General features: G+C 62.1%; 2 protein-coding genes across 4 annotated transcripts in view; both read right to left on the reverse strand.

Moving 5' to 3' along the window:
• Positions 1 to 8,119, reverse strand: part of APC2 (adenomatosis polyposis coli 2) — a 12,996-nt gene extending 4,877 nt beyond the window's left edge. Inside the window, exons 1-6 of one of the 3 annotated variants that reach the window (XM_012729919.1) lie at positions 7,944 to 8,119; positions 2,226 to 2,384; positions 1,965 to 2,055; positions 1,676 to 1,856; positions 230 to 338; positions 25 to 141 (exon numbers count right to left, since the gene is read on the reverse strand). In XM_012729919.1, the coding sequence (XP_012585373.1) occupies positions 25 to 141; positions 230 to 338; positions 1,676 to 1,856; positions 1,965 to 2,055; positions 2,226 to 2,384; positions 7,944 to 7,997 (711 nt within the window). In that variant the 5' untranslated portion in view covers positions 7,998 to 8,119. Of the gene's footprint in view, positions 1 to 24; positions 142 to 229; positions 339 to 1,675; positions 1,857 to 1,964; positions 2,056 to 2,225; positions 2,385 to 4,783; positions 4,970 to 7,943 lie in introns of those variants that run through there. The other 2 variants (XM_012729920.1, XM_012729922.1) reach the window with 2 other exon arrangements.
• A 2,766-nt stretch (positions 8,120 to 10,885) lies between these two features.
• On the reverse strand, positions 10,886 to 12,634 carry RPS15 (ribosomal protein S15). The gene is made up of 4 exons (XM_012729360.1): positions 12,577 to 12,634; positions 12,107 to 12,192; positions 11,133 to 11,367; positions 10,886 to 11,039 (listed from the first exon to the last, which is right to left on the reverse strand). The coding sequence occupies exons 1-4, from the start codon at positions 12,577 to 12,579 to the stop codon at positions 10,926 to 10,928; spliced, it is 438 nt and encodes a 145-aa protein (XP_012584814.1). The 5' UTR covers positions 12,580 to 12,634; the 3' UTR covers positions 10,886 to 10,925.
• Between the last annotated feature and the right edge of the window lie 670 nt (positions 12,635 to 13,304).

The following is a 13,304-nucleotide window of genomic DNA, read 5'->3' on the forward strand; positions in this document are numbered from 1 at the left end:
GCCCCGGCCCCGCTCCCCGCGCACCTGTGCGCGCTGCACCATCTCGTCCGAGGTGCCGAAGCGCTCCTCCATCAGCGCGCGGATGTGCTGGGCCTCGAACTCCAGCTGCTGGCGGATCAGGTCCATCTGCATCGAGAACTGCTGGGAGGGGCGGGGGGGCCCGCGGTAAGAGGCGCCCGGCTGCCGGCCGCGTTCCCCTCGCCCTGAGCGCGGACGCCCCACGGCTCACCGTCTCTACGTGCGGGAGCTCGTCCAGGCGCTTGGACAAGCCCTGCAACTGCGAGTAATACCAGAGCTTCTCCTTCTCCTCTTTCTCAATCTCGCTCAGCAGGAAACACCTGGGGAGGGCGAGCGCTGAGCTGGGGCGCACAGTGCCGGGGCGCACAGTGCCGGGGCGCACAGTGCCGGGCCGCACAGTGCCGGGGCGCACAGTGCCGGGGCGCACAGTGCCGGGGCGCACAGTGCTGGGGCGCAGTGTGCGAAGCCGCAGTGCACGTGCTTCGAGGCACTTGTGACCAGCTGTTGGGGCCTAAGTGTGCCTGCGCTGAGTGGCAGTGTTTGAACAGGGAAGGCAATGCCTGAAACAGAAATAATCGGCCAGCCATGCCCAGGGCCCCAGGAAACACTTGCCAGAGCCGATATAGCCAGGGGAGAGCCAAGAAACACCCAGGGGGGACGGCAGTGCCCCCCCAACCTACAGACAGATGGGTCAGGCCTGAGGAGAGCAAGAGGGCGCAAAGTGGGGAAGTCAGATACCCCCGAGCCCCCCACCCATTGCCGGGACTGATAAAACTATACCCCAGGGGCACAGTGGCTTAGAAACTGCTCCCTAGATTGATGAGCCAGCACCTGGGGGCATCTACACAGCACATCCCAGGAAGGGGTGACATGCCAGCCTCCTGCACCCCAAGCCCCCCTGCCTTTCCTTACAGTTGCTCCCACTGCCTGGCAAGGGGGCACATTTGTCTGTCTCTAGACAAGTGTTTGCTTCTGCTCGGAAGCTGCTTTCATAGCCACGGTCAAGAGCCAAGGGCCCCAGAAGCATCTAGGAACCCCAAAATCCAGAAACAGCAACGTGTTGCCTGGGCACTCCCAGTACTTGAGGGCCAGGGATGGGAGTTGGGATTAACTGGGGGGAGGGGGAGGGTTTGTTAATTACTGTCCTGGAAGAAAGACTGAGGTGTCCTCACTCGCCAGCACTCCCTGGTCTCCCTCTGCCCTGCACAGCATGAACTTCAGGCTCAGCTTGCTCCAGCTACACAGTCCCCTCAACACGGGGGAGCCAGCCAGTGCTAGCCCACCTGCCTCCCCTCGGCAGGGTCTGCAACAGGATTTGCCCCAGGTCACACAGCAGAGCACTAGGGACGTTCTAGCCTGCTCCAGCCCCTCCGAGCTCATCTGGCCTCCAGGCCCAGGTTTCTGGGGCTGCAGCCTTCTCCTTGAGCCCCTCTGGCTGCAGCCTGACTCAGCCTTGGAGCCCCTAAGTCGGGAACCCCTGGGGCATCTCCTAGGTACCCTTGCCCCGCCATTAATGCATCCCACCAGCCCCCTTCCCCAAGGGAGATCAGCTGGGCCAGGAGAGGGAGCGGAGAGGAGGGGTCACAAACAGGTGGGTGGGACAGGCTGAGGAGAAGCAGAGCACATGCCGGCAGGTCAGTGGGTGACTTGGCCTCACCTCTCCCGGTCCAGTTCCTCCAGCAGCCGGATGGTGGCCCGACTCAGCTCCCCAAAGCTGTCCTTGGAAGGCCCAGAGCTGTGCACTGGACTCTTCTCAGGGGTCTGGGCAGTGGGCTCAGGGTCCAGGGCTGGGGGCTGGAACTTGAGGTTGTACAGGCTGGTGATGTCCATCTGTAGGGCTGCAAGGGAGGGAGGGGTGAAGGTCAGCACCTCTGCCTGCCCCGCCCCCTTCCAGCTTTCGCTGAGAATGGCCCAGGCGGCAGGGCCCGCCAAGACTGGCTCCTAACCTTTCAGCTGCTCCAACACCTCAGTCTGCCCCGAGGACACCAGCACCCGGGCCTCCTGCTCCAGCTTGCCCTGCAAATGCTTCAGGACCTCCTGGGGGGGGGGGCGAGACAGAGCCATGGGCACTGGCCCACTGGCCTGGACTTCCCAGGCCCGCCCTCTCCCTGTGACATGCCCCAGCCCTGCCCGCCCACCCATGTGTGAGGTGAATGCCCACTGCCTGTGCCGGGGGCCCCAGCCCATGCCCGCCCTGCACTGCCCACCTTCATGCCACACGTCTCCGTCTCCAGCTTGGACAGGTGGCTGGAGTTGTCCCGCAGCTCCTGCCTCAGGTGACTGTTCTCGGCCTTCAAGGCCTCCACCTGCCGGGCCAGCTGCTCATAGGGGGCCACAGAGCTCATCATCTTCAGCTCCTGCAGTGCCTGAGGCCACAGAGAAGGTTCACCACCCAGGGTCTGGGAAGCGCTGGCCCCGACCCCTGGCTGCAGCTGCAGGTGGGGACATGGGGCGGTGGTGGTGTGGCGTGTGGCAAGCGCAACACTCACGGACACCGGCAAACAGACACAGCCTCGGGACGAGTTCAGACACAGGCAGACGCCCGAGGGCCAGGTTCTGGCCGCTGCCGAGCTCCAGCACACTGACCAGCCATCAGACGGAAGGTCCCATTGTGCCAGCCAACACGTGAACCAGCCACCCAGTACCACCAGGCTCGCAGACACGCTCAGCCGGAGCCAGCAAGACAGTGACAGCCAGGGCCCTCCCCTGAGGAAGCACAGCTGCCCAGAGACAGGCCACAGACTGGCCCAGTCAATGGACAGTAAAACGTGATGGACAGTAGAGCCCTGCAGGATAGGCAAAACTGAGCTCACCGTGGCCAGCCTGGAGGCTCAACCGGAGAGCCCTGTTGCCCCCCCCCACGCCCCTCCAGCCCCAGCTGGATGCCAGTTCAGCCATCTGTGAGTCTGGCACCGTCTGGGTCAGCCCTCCTGTAGCCCCTGGGGGCCCACCGGCCTTCACACTCTGGCCTAGCCTCCCTCAGGCCAGCCCCGTCCAGCCAGCCCTCGCTCCATGGCTGCCAGCCCTCCTCCCCTTTGTTCCTTCCCACCCCGGCTCCCCCTCCCTCCGTCTTTGTCTGAGGCGGCCAATGGCAGTCTATGTGCTGGCACCTCCTTTCTGGGGGCCGCCTCCCCTACCTGCCTGAGCCTGCTCCCCAGATAGGCCAGCTGTCCCCTGCCCAAGTGTGGCGGGGGCCTGACACCCCCTCACCCCCCACCCACCATGCACCCTCTTCTCTCTCCTACCCCAGAACCCTCCCAGAAGGGCACTCTGGGCCGGGGCAGGGTAGGCGCAGCCCAGGGCGGGGGAGAGGTCAGCCATCGCATATGCTGGCTCCGGCACCGTCCTGAGCCGGACAGCCATGAAGCCATTCCTAGAGGTAGAAACTGTCTTCCAGAGGCCAGTTAGGAGGCGCACACACATGACCAGGACCCTGACGCTGCTCCCAGAGGTGCCCAGGGCTGGGCAGGGCGGGAGCACACAGGCCTACTATCCGGTGCCTTCCGTTTGCCTCACCGAGGCTCAGGAAGAAGTTGGCTTGACAGACCCACCCTGGAGGCAGACAGAGGGAACCAGAAGTCACAGGGCAGGCGGGAGGGCCGGGGAAGGAGACAGCGTGACAGATGGGGAGGCTGGCCATCTGCGGGCTGCTGCCTCCAACCTGGATGCTGGTCAGGGCTCCCAGCTGGGGTCCAGTCCAGGTTGTAGCAAGAGGCCTAGGGCCTGAGTGGAGCCACTCAGGCATGCCTGACTGATGCCACTGCGGCATGCCCACCCAGGGGGCACGAGGTGAGACATGCTGCTCCCCACCATGCCCACTCACTCCAAACCCAGACCCTCCCGGAGCCCCCACTAGAGCTGGCCACACCCCTCCCACCAGCTCCTCTTTAAACAGCCCAGGCCGAGCCTCTACCACATTCACTTCCTCACGTGCAGTGGCTATTCCTGCGCCCCATTAGGCAGCAGGGTCAGCACCAAGCTCCCCCTCATTCCAGCCTGGCATCCTCTACTCTACCAGCCCTCCAGCCCTGCACAGCGGAACCCTCCCTCCCCCAGCTCTCAACCCCTCTAATCAGGGCAGCGTCACCCGCTGGCCTCTTCCCAGCCTCATACACGGCCAGGGGGAGCTCTGACGGTCACTGGGAGGAGTCCATTCTCTGCCCCACTCCTAACCGTCCCAGAGCCCCCAGTGCCTCTAGATAAGCCCCGACTCCTCCACACATACCCCACCTCAGCACCATCTCTAGAGCCTCTGTCAGGTAGTTGAGCCTGGAGCACTTTCCTGTCTCTTGCCATCCTTCACTGTGCAACTTCCTCCAGGAAGTCCTCCTGCCTGCCCCTCACTCCCAGGTTGTGTATGGGGCTTCCCTGAGAGACCCTCATCACCGAGGAGAAAGTACCAGTATCTGGGGGTTCATTTGCTAGAGCTGTGAGTAGCTGAATTTCTGGGGAGGGTGACACAAGTTGTGGCCCTGAGGACTCCTCTTTCCTTTAATCCAAACCTCCACTTTAGTGAGAGAAACAGCTGTCCGGAGAGGTGCAGCATCACCCCGAAGGCACACAGCAGGCCTGCCTGCCGATCCTGCAAGTGGGTGTGTGGGGGGTGGGGGACCGGCTGCTGCCACGCTGACCCCTCCCTGGGGCTCTCCTCTGGCTCCACCCTGGGTCAACCAGACTCTCCAGTGTGTGCTGGCAGGCAAGACACAAGGAGACGGGCAAGCCACGGAAGTCGCGCCTCCAACCCAGGGCAAGCCCACTCGCTTACTTGAGCTCCCTGGGGCTGGACTGACGGAGGCGCCGCGAGGCCTGGGTCCTCCTCCCTTGACGCAGCTCGGCGGACCCCGCCCGAGATCCCAGCCGTCCTGGGCCAGGGCGGCTGCGGGGCGCGGGCACCGGGACTCCGGGGTCTCCACGGCGCGGGCAGAGGGCTCCGGGGAGGACAAAGCCGGAGCTGGGCCTGACCAGGCAGCGCGGCCGCTCCCCGCGCTGGGCGAAGCCAAGCGCCCGGGAGGCGGATGCGGGATGCAGGCGTGGCGGCCAATGGCGCGCGGGAAGACGAGCGGGTGCCATGGCAACAGCCAATGGCTGCCCGGGGCGGGATCTGGCTGCGGCCTCGGGGCGTCGGACCTTCGCGCGGGTTCTGGGGCTGGGTATGTGGGGGGTGAGCCCCCCACGGGATGGGGGCGACCGGGATCCCGAGTTCCCCACCGCACCTCTGAGGTGAAACTGCCTCTTTAGAACCCACCGCTGCTGGATTCACAGAATTTGAGAGTAAAACATCAGGCTTGGGTGTTGCATCAGAATACGGGTTGGGGGAGGGAAGCTCTCCGGGAAGGGCGAGGGGCCAGGCCAGCCACCTCCCCGAGGGTCCTGTCCGGCCTGTTGGGGGGGGCAGGGCGGGATGTGGCATAGGAACCAGGCTGAACCCCCCTGAGGGTCCTGCCTGGTGCTGGAGTGGGCGAACACACTAGGGAACGCTTGGGACCCTTCATTTCCCCTCCACCCCCAACCCGCAGAGCATTAGCTCCTCCGTGGACATGTGACATGACTGTCCCTTCCAAACCCTTTGTCCCTGGGTCTTTATCTTTCAATCTCTCTCCTGTGTTTCAGTCCTGCGTCCCATCCCTAATTCAGCAACACAGAAAGGAAGCCAGCGGGTGGAGGGGCGTGGGCTCCCCTGGATACACATCCCCGCAGTCTCAGATCCTCCATGCTCCCCGGCTGCCACCCGACCCTCTGTTTCCCCCTCTGTAAAGTGGGGAGGTGGTTTAGTCTTTGCAAAGGCCGGCTTGGGGACCCATCCTTGGACCAGAAATGCTGGGGGCCTCTGACTCAAGCCTGCCCGTCCAGGAGCTCTGCAGCAAGACAACCATGCCCAGGCTGTGGGGCACAGGCCAGGGGCAGGGGCGGAGGGCTTTTCCTGGAGGCTGGGAAGACTGCACTGAGGAGGGTATGGGGGGCTGGAACTCTTTCAGGTGAATGGTTTGGCCACATGATCAAGGAGGAGAACAGTATCCAAGCTAAGGGAACATCATGCGCAAAGCCTAGAAACCAGAGCCACCGAGGGCTCTGGTTGGGCCCTGGAGTACAGTGGACAGTGGTTTGGACTCGCAGAGCTGAGCTCACAATGGGGGAATCTGGGCAAAGCTGGCATGGGAGAAAACAGCACAGAGCTGATTTCAGCCCTATCTTGATTTCGGTGTCATCTTGGACACGGCTCTCTTGCTTCGGTTTCCCACCTGATTCGCTGGAGTCAGGCTGCTGGGATAATCCTGCTCCAGCACCCCATGGCGCTTTCACCTCCCCTATTTGGCCTCAGATGTAATTGTTCCCTGGGTCCTTCTTAGCCGACCCTTAGTGCTAAAGGGGACATGGGGAATCCAGTGGTCATTCCAGCCTCTTCCACATAGGGAGGCTCAGGTCAGGGAGCACACTGAGTTCACACAGGAGCACCACCAGGCCCTGGAGTGACCCTGCCTCCCCCACCTCTCTGGTGTGGCTGAGACCTGCAGGCTGAGGGCACATGGGAGCTGAGTGAGACCCCATGGCAAGACGTCTTTGTACTCATCTTGAAATATCAAGTGCTGACATCCCCCCCACAATCCTTCACCCCTTAGGTCTCTGAACCATAGCAGTCTCAGGCATCACTGGAAATTCTGGAGCTTTAGAATCCCTATTGCCCCCGAGGACCCAGACCGAACCTCAAGGGTCTGAGAAAGTCTCCCACTGCAGGGTGCCCAGGACTGGGGGAGGGCCTGTCCAGGTTCCGTCCCTGGGATCCTCCTTGCCCCCAACAACTAGTGAATTCTCCAGGGGAAAGTCGAATCCCCAGGGTTCACTTCTCATGCCACCCCCATTCTCCCCAGCCCCAGCACACAACCTGGGTCACTGGCAGTTTTTGGGCCTTCTGAATTTAACCTTGGGTGTCTACCCCCATGACGCCTCACTCTTCTCCACAGAACCTCTGCTTACAGGCAGCTCAGAGGCGGGCCAGGGGAGCCCCCACATGGAGCTGGATGGTGATGGAAGGAGACAGTCACCAGGACATGCCCCAGCACAGATGTGGACTCTCACTGTGACCGGGAGGACCCTGATAGGTAAGGAAGGAAAGTCACTGCATATGGGGAGAAGCAGGGGTCGCCCCTGAAATCCGACCCTGGATGGGTCACCAGAACAGGGTTCTGAACTCGCTTGGGAGGGCGGGGAAGATGGAGAGCATCTTAGAGCCGTCCCGCGCAAGGTCCCGTCAGCACCGCGGACAGCTCTCCAGGCCGCATTCTCGTAGGCCGGCTCCAACCAGGCTCAGCCTCATCTCAGGCTTTGGTTCTGCTCCAGGAATGACCTTGGGCTCCCCGCTGCACCCCAAAGTTGTCTGCTTAGGTACCAGATGTTACAGTTCTAATATTTAGACAACTATGAAGGCCTGCACAGCGCCCAGGCCCAGTGGGATGGCTACTGGAAGAAATCAGACTAATGTCAGAATCGCCCATGCTTGATGTCCAGGAGATAAACCGAATTGTGGAGAAAGGCAGGGCGTGGCCCTGACCCCTAACAGCCTGTCCTGGGTGGAACTCCGGCACAATGCAACCCTGCCTGCCCCAGTGTCTAGTCCACACAATGGGGAGGGGTTTGACTGTCTCCCTCAGAGAGCCACAACTGGGCCCCAAGCAGTTGCACATCATGCAGACCCGCTGCGGTGAGGCGGGGTCTCGCGGCCCTGAGCGCGTCCGAGGTTGTCTTCCTAGCAAGTCTCCAGGACTACTGTGGCGACACCGGGCGGGGAGCGTCCGTGCACGAGCCCATGCCTCCCAAGCCCCCGGGGCCAAGGCTCGCGGTGCACACCCCACCCCTAGCTGTGATTTTTCTGTCCCAGCCACGCCCAGAGCAGGCCCCAGCACCCCTAGGCCCTGATCCCCAAGCCCTACCTGGTCCCCGAAGAAGGCCGAGTGCAGCAGGCTCAGGAGCCCCAGGAGCCCCATGGAGCCGTGGCCGTCTCGGACCAGTCTGCTCCCCGCCCCTCGTCCACAGGGTTGGGGGGTGCGGTGGGGGTGGGGGATTGGTGGTGGTGAAACTGCCAGCGACTCCCTGCGCCTGTGCAGGAGGAGGGGCGGGGACCGGGCACACTGTGGGGCCAGGGCGGTGGCGACTCCGGGAAGGCGGTGACTGAGGGGGGCCGCGGGGAGCACTGCGGGACTGAGCGGGAATCTCGCGAGAGCGAGAAGGCTGGCGGGCAGCGCGAGAAGATCCCAGACCCCGAGATGGGGCGGGGACGGCGTGACCAGAGGAAGACGGGAAGCGCTGGGTGGGACAGTTGGGGAAGGGGTCCCGTTGGATCAGAGGCGGGGCTTGGGGGTCTCACTTGGGGACTGGAGGGCTTCGAGGGGTGGCGGGGCAGTGCGACTCCAGGTAGGAGTGGTTCCGTGGAGTGGGGCGCTGGCAGGGGCTGAGGGAGGCGCCCCTGCCCGCCAGCTCGGCCACTCGGGACCCCTGAGGGGCTGACGGCCTTCCAAGCAGCCCTTCCTGCACTCAACGTCCAGCAGCTATTGTACAAATGAACAACAGCCAAACCCCTGCTGTGGGCGGCCGAGGACGCCAGGCGGTGATTCGCCAGCTGGAGGCAGGAGAAAGTGCCGGGCAAGGGGGTGTGGGGCTGGGGAGGGGCCGGCAGCAAGAGGTGGTGGGGGTCCGTGGGCAAGGTGGCCTTCTCCCCGCGCTGCCGCCTTGGCGCACACAGCCGCCCTCTGGCGGCTACGGGAAGCTGAACCCGAGGCCAGGGCGAGGCCTGCAGCCGCGTCCGGGATGGGGAGGGCGCGCACCCAGGGCGCTGTCCCAAGCCCAGAGAGGGGTGGGGAAAAGGGGCCGGCGAGGCTGTCTCCGCACTCAAAGTGGCCAAGCACCGAGGTGCTGGCACAACCCATGGGAAGGACAGGGGGGTGCGGCAGGCTCCATCCACAGGGCCAGCAGGTGGTATTTTAAGTGGGAGAGCCAGGTGGTGGCACTGGTGAACAGCCAGGGCAGGTTGCAGCTGCCAACAGGAGACAGGGAAGACTGGTAGGGGCTAAGGGAGGTGGAGACCCACTAAGGGAGCCCCACATGTGGGGATGGGGGGTGTTGGGACTACAGAAACTCAGCAAGGAGGCAAGGTCTGCAGGCATAACCTGGGCCTCAGAGGAGGGTCCGGGATGAGGTCTTGAGGGCCACAAGGCCTCACCCCCTACCCTGAGCCCAGGAACTGCAACACCGAGTGGCTGGGGTCTGCACCTCTGGGCTAGAGTGCTGGCACTACTTTGCTTATTTAACTCAGCAGCAGCATGTTGGGAGAACCCAAGGTTCTCCCAACCTTGGGTATAAAATGCAAAGAGCTCTGACCCTGGCCACCTACCTGTGACCTGTGGGCCACTCTGGGCGCTTCACGCGCAAGACAAGGCTGGATGAAGAGGGCCCGCTGTGTCACGGAGCAATTTCAGTTGTGTGTTAAATACCAAGGATACAGAAACGAGCTTAACTACGGACACTCCTGGAAACTGCCTCCTGGTGGCACAGGAGTAAAACCTGCGCTCTCCAGCTGACCACCACATGAGGACACGATTTGCGGCTCCTGCCCAGTGGCTGACACACAGGGCACAGCAGACCTGTCTTGCCCACTGCTCCCTTCAGCAGTATTTCAGGAGATTCTAGTCCCCACTGTCTCTAGCAAATCCTCTCACATGCACCCCCACACCTGTCCCCACCTGAACTTGCACTTTACTCCTGCCAGTAGACCTGGTAAACCAAGAGCTGTTTCCCTTTCAGTTTGCTCACACTTCCACCCCTTCACCATGATGGAGGCCCCCTGGAGTTTATTTTTCATAGAACTAGTATAGCGGATGAGAAGATACCAGAGACAGAGAAGGGAGCAGAACACAGACCCAATGAAATACACTGCTAAGGGGAGCAGTGGGGACACAGGTCTGCTGCACCACACGCAGTCAGCAACCCGGCCGGGGATCAAATGAGACCTTAGCACGGACAGCACTGAGACTTATTAACCTCTAGACCCCTAGGGAGGCCCCGAGTCTAAGGTTTTTAAATCACCAGAGCACTGCCCTGTGTCAGGTAGTGATCTGACTTGGTCACCCAACAGACTTAACGGGTCTAATTTGATGCTCACGGGCCAGGGGCCCTGTGAGAACGCTGCTGTCTCCATTTATGGGGATGCACAGCAGCTCAGTCTGCCTTCCCCAGCAGCAAGCCTCTAGACTCACCCCCCATTCTTTCTGCTAGGTGCCTTTGGAAGGCTGTCAAATCCTGATAATTCTGCTCTCTTCTTGCTCATATACTAAACCCCATTCTTGTAAGACCCCTCTCCCACCCGGCCTCCTGTCTCTCAAGAAGCATAATCAATGACCCCCTTGGCCAGCACCAAACATTCAACACAGCGACTCCTGCCTGTTCCGCCTGCTCTGCTCAGGCCCACACAAAGGATAGCTCAGAGCCCCACCACTGCCCGGACACTTCCTGCAGCACCTGCTAACCCACGCTGCTTGTTTGTGAAGTACCTGTATTTTCCTGGTCAGGTATACCTCAGGCAGCCACGTTTGGGACCCGTGGCTGCATCTTCAGGCTTGGGAGTGCAAGGCTGCAGGGCCCCGGGTCATCCCTGGACCTGCCACAGGGCCCAATCACTTGGCCCTCCCAGCACCCACTTCTCGGCCACTGAGCTGGTCTCTGTGCAGTCTGAGCACAATGTCGGCATGTCACACAGCAGGAAACCCACACTGTCCCACCCGTGCCTCCTTCCAGGTGTCATGACCAGGCGGAGCCCCCTTGCCCGGAGGGTTGGCAGCACGCCCTCCTGGAGCCCAGACACTGCAAGGACTGGACGGAATCAGGATTAGACAAGTCTGTGCCTTTACTGCTCTCGCAGGCTATTTCAGGGGGATGAAGCGGGAGGAGTGGGTGGCCCCGATGCCTGGCCGGCCGTGCTTGACGGGCTTGTAGGTGATGGAGAACTCGCCCAGATAATGGCCAATCATCTCAGGCTGCAAGAGGCAGAGAGCAGGATTGATATTAAGTGACCGCAGCTGGGAAACAAACACGCCCCACGGCCCAGGCGCGGGGCAATCTCCACACACCTTAATCTCCACCTGATTGAATGTCTTGCCATTGTAGACGCCCACCATGCTGCCCACCATCTCAGGCAGGATGATCATGTCTCGCAAGTGCGTCTTCACCACCTCTGGCTTCTCCATGGGTGGCGCCTCCTTCTTGGCCTTGCGCAGGCGCTTCAGCAGAGAGTGCTGCTTACGACGCAGGCCCCGGTTCAGGCGCCGCCGCTGCCGGGAGCTGTACAGCTGCATCAGCTGCTCGCTGGGGACAAACAGCACACCTGAGTGCAGCCCGGGACAATCTGTACCTTCATCTCGCCACCATCTCCGCTCCCTCGTGTGTCCCAACAGGGCCCTCAGGAACCCTATGGCAAATGTTCAAGATGAACCTTCAAGCACCAACCTGCAGACTCTCCCTGATGGCGCAACGGGTTAAAGCACCACATCAAGCTCTAGGCAGCATCAGTTCGCTCCCCCGCCAGGGAGGTGACCCACAGGGCGCAGCAGACCTCTCCTAACCTGCCGCTGCTCCCCTCAGCAGTGTAACTTGTCCATCTGCCTGTTCTGCTCCCCGCTGTCTCTGGTGAATCCTGTCACCCTCCCCCCACCCACACCACTGGCCTGTACCCCAGTTCTGTAAGCATAAACAAATCTTTAAAAAAAAAAAAAAAAAGGACCAACCACAGCTGTCTACAGATGAGTTAACAGACTAAGAGGCCAGCTGCGGTGACCAAGCAGACCACGATGCGCGCGGGGGACACTATGCTGTGGTCCTAAGCCTCAAAAACCCAAGCTAGGGAGAAAGCCGTGGCCAGAGAGGATCCAGGCCTGTCACAATCTAAAACACCCTGCAGCGGCCGTGGCGGTGTGCCCCAGCGAGCCCACCGCGCCCCCCAGCTGCACTGGGGGCCGCCGCCCGGCCGAAGCTTTCCGCTCCCACCACGCCTCAGACCTAAGGCTGGCCACTCCCGCGGGCCCCCGCCGGCCCAGGCGCCCCTTACTAGGACATGTCCAGCAGCTGGTCGAGGTCCACGCCGCGGTAGGTGAACTTGCGGAAGGTCCGCTTCTTCTTCTGTTCCACTTCCGCCTGCGCAGGGCCGGGGTGAGCACAAGCCTAAGCCCCTTCTCGCACTCGAGTGGCCGCGGCGGGGCGGCCCGGCCCCAAGTCCCCGCCGCCGGCCACGCGGCGCTCTCGGGTGTGAGAGCCGGCGGGGACACGCTCCCTCCGGCCCGGCCCGGGCCCACTCACGCGGCTCCGCGTACGGAGGCCGGGCCGGGCCCACACGAGCCTTCCCGCCCCGGACCGTCCCGACGCCCACCAGCGCCACCCTGCACCCTCATATCTGGCGGTCCTGGAGGATTGGAGGAGGCTGCCGCAGTGCGTCAGCCTGACCCCACGACCCCCCGCGCGGCCAGAACTCGGATGCCGCCGGATAGCCTCGGCGAGGACACAAGCAGGCGCCGCACTCACCATCTCGTCGCCTCTTCAGAAAGGGCCGCCTTCCTTGCGCCTGTGCAGTTATCGCGAGGCTAGACACAAGCTCCGCCCCCGCCCGCGCACGCACTTCCCTTTCCCCTCCCGCGGACGCGCGCCCTCTGCTGTCCGGAGGCCGCAGCGCAGGCGGCCAGGTCGGAAAAAGGTGGCCGGCTTCTTGGGATTTGGATCCTGGGGTTCTAGTGTTTGAGGGCCGCTTCCTAACTGCGGCGCGTGGGACGGGTCACTGCTCCTTTCCACCTGCGTAGAACTTGCCATTTGCTGTGGATGCTACCTGGGGGTTCCGGTCCTGTGCTCCACTAGGCAGCTAATAGCCCAGAGAGGAAGCAGGCACAGCTGCTCAGACATTAGGAACGAGGTCACCTGGACAGCAGAGCCAGGAGGGGGGGGGCAGGTGTGACTGGACTGTCAGAAAGTTCCCTCGATAAGGACCAGCAGGCTTTTGGTAGATAAAATTCTCTATAGTAGCAACCCTATCAACACTCTGCTAGGTTAGTTACATATAGAGGTACGATAGGTGCAATAATGACCGAAAAGGACAGGAGACAGAGACGTGGGCCTACTGTCTCAGTGGTCAGTCACTGGTGCTTAGTGTCCCTTTGAAGGCGACTCTGGCACATTTAGGGATGCATGTTGCCATGTGATCAAGCAATTCCATTTCTGGGTATATGTCCCAAAGGATTCGTAACAGGGCGGATCTGTAC

This window comes from Condylura cristata, unplaced genomic scaffold, assembly GCF_000260355.1.
Source record: "Condylura cristata isolate star-nosed mole 26May11 unplaced genomic scaffold, ConCri1.0 scaffold00025, whole genome shotgun sequence".
In the NCBI taxonomy this organism is placed as follows: Eukaryota; Metazoa; Chordata; class Mammalia; order Eulipotyphla; family Talpidae; genus Condylura; species Condylura cristata.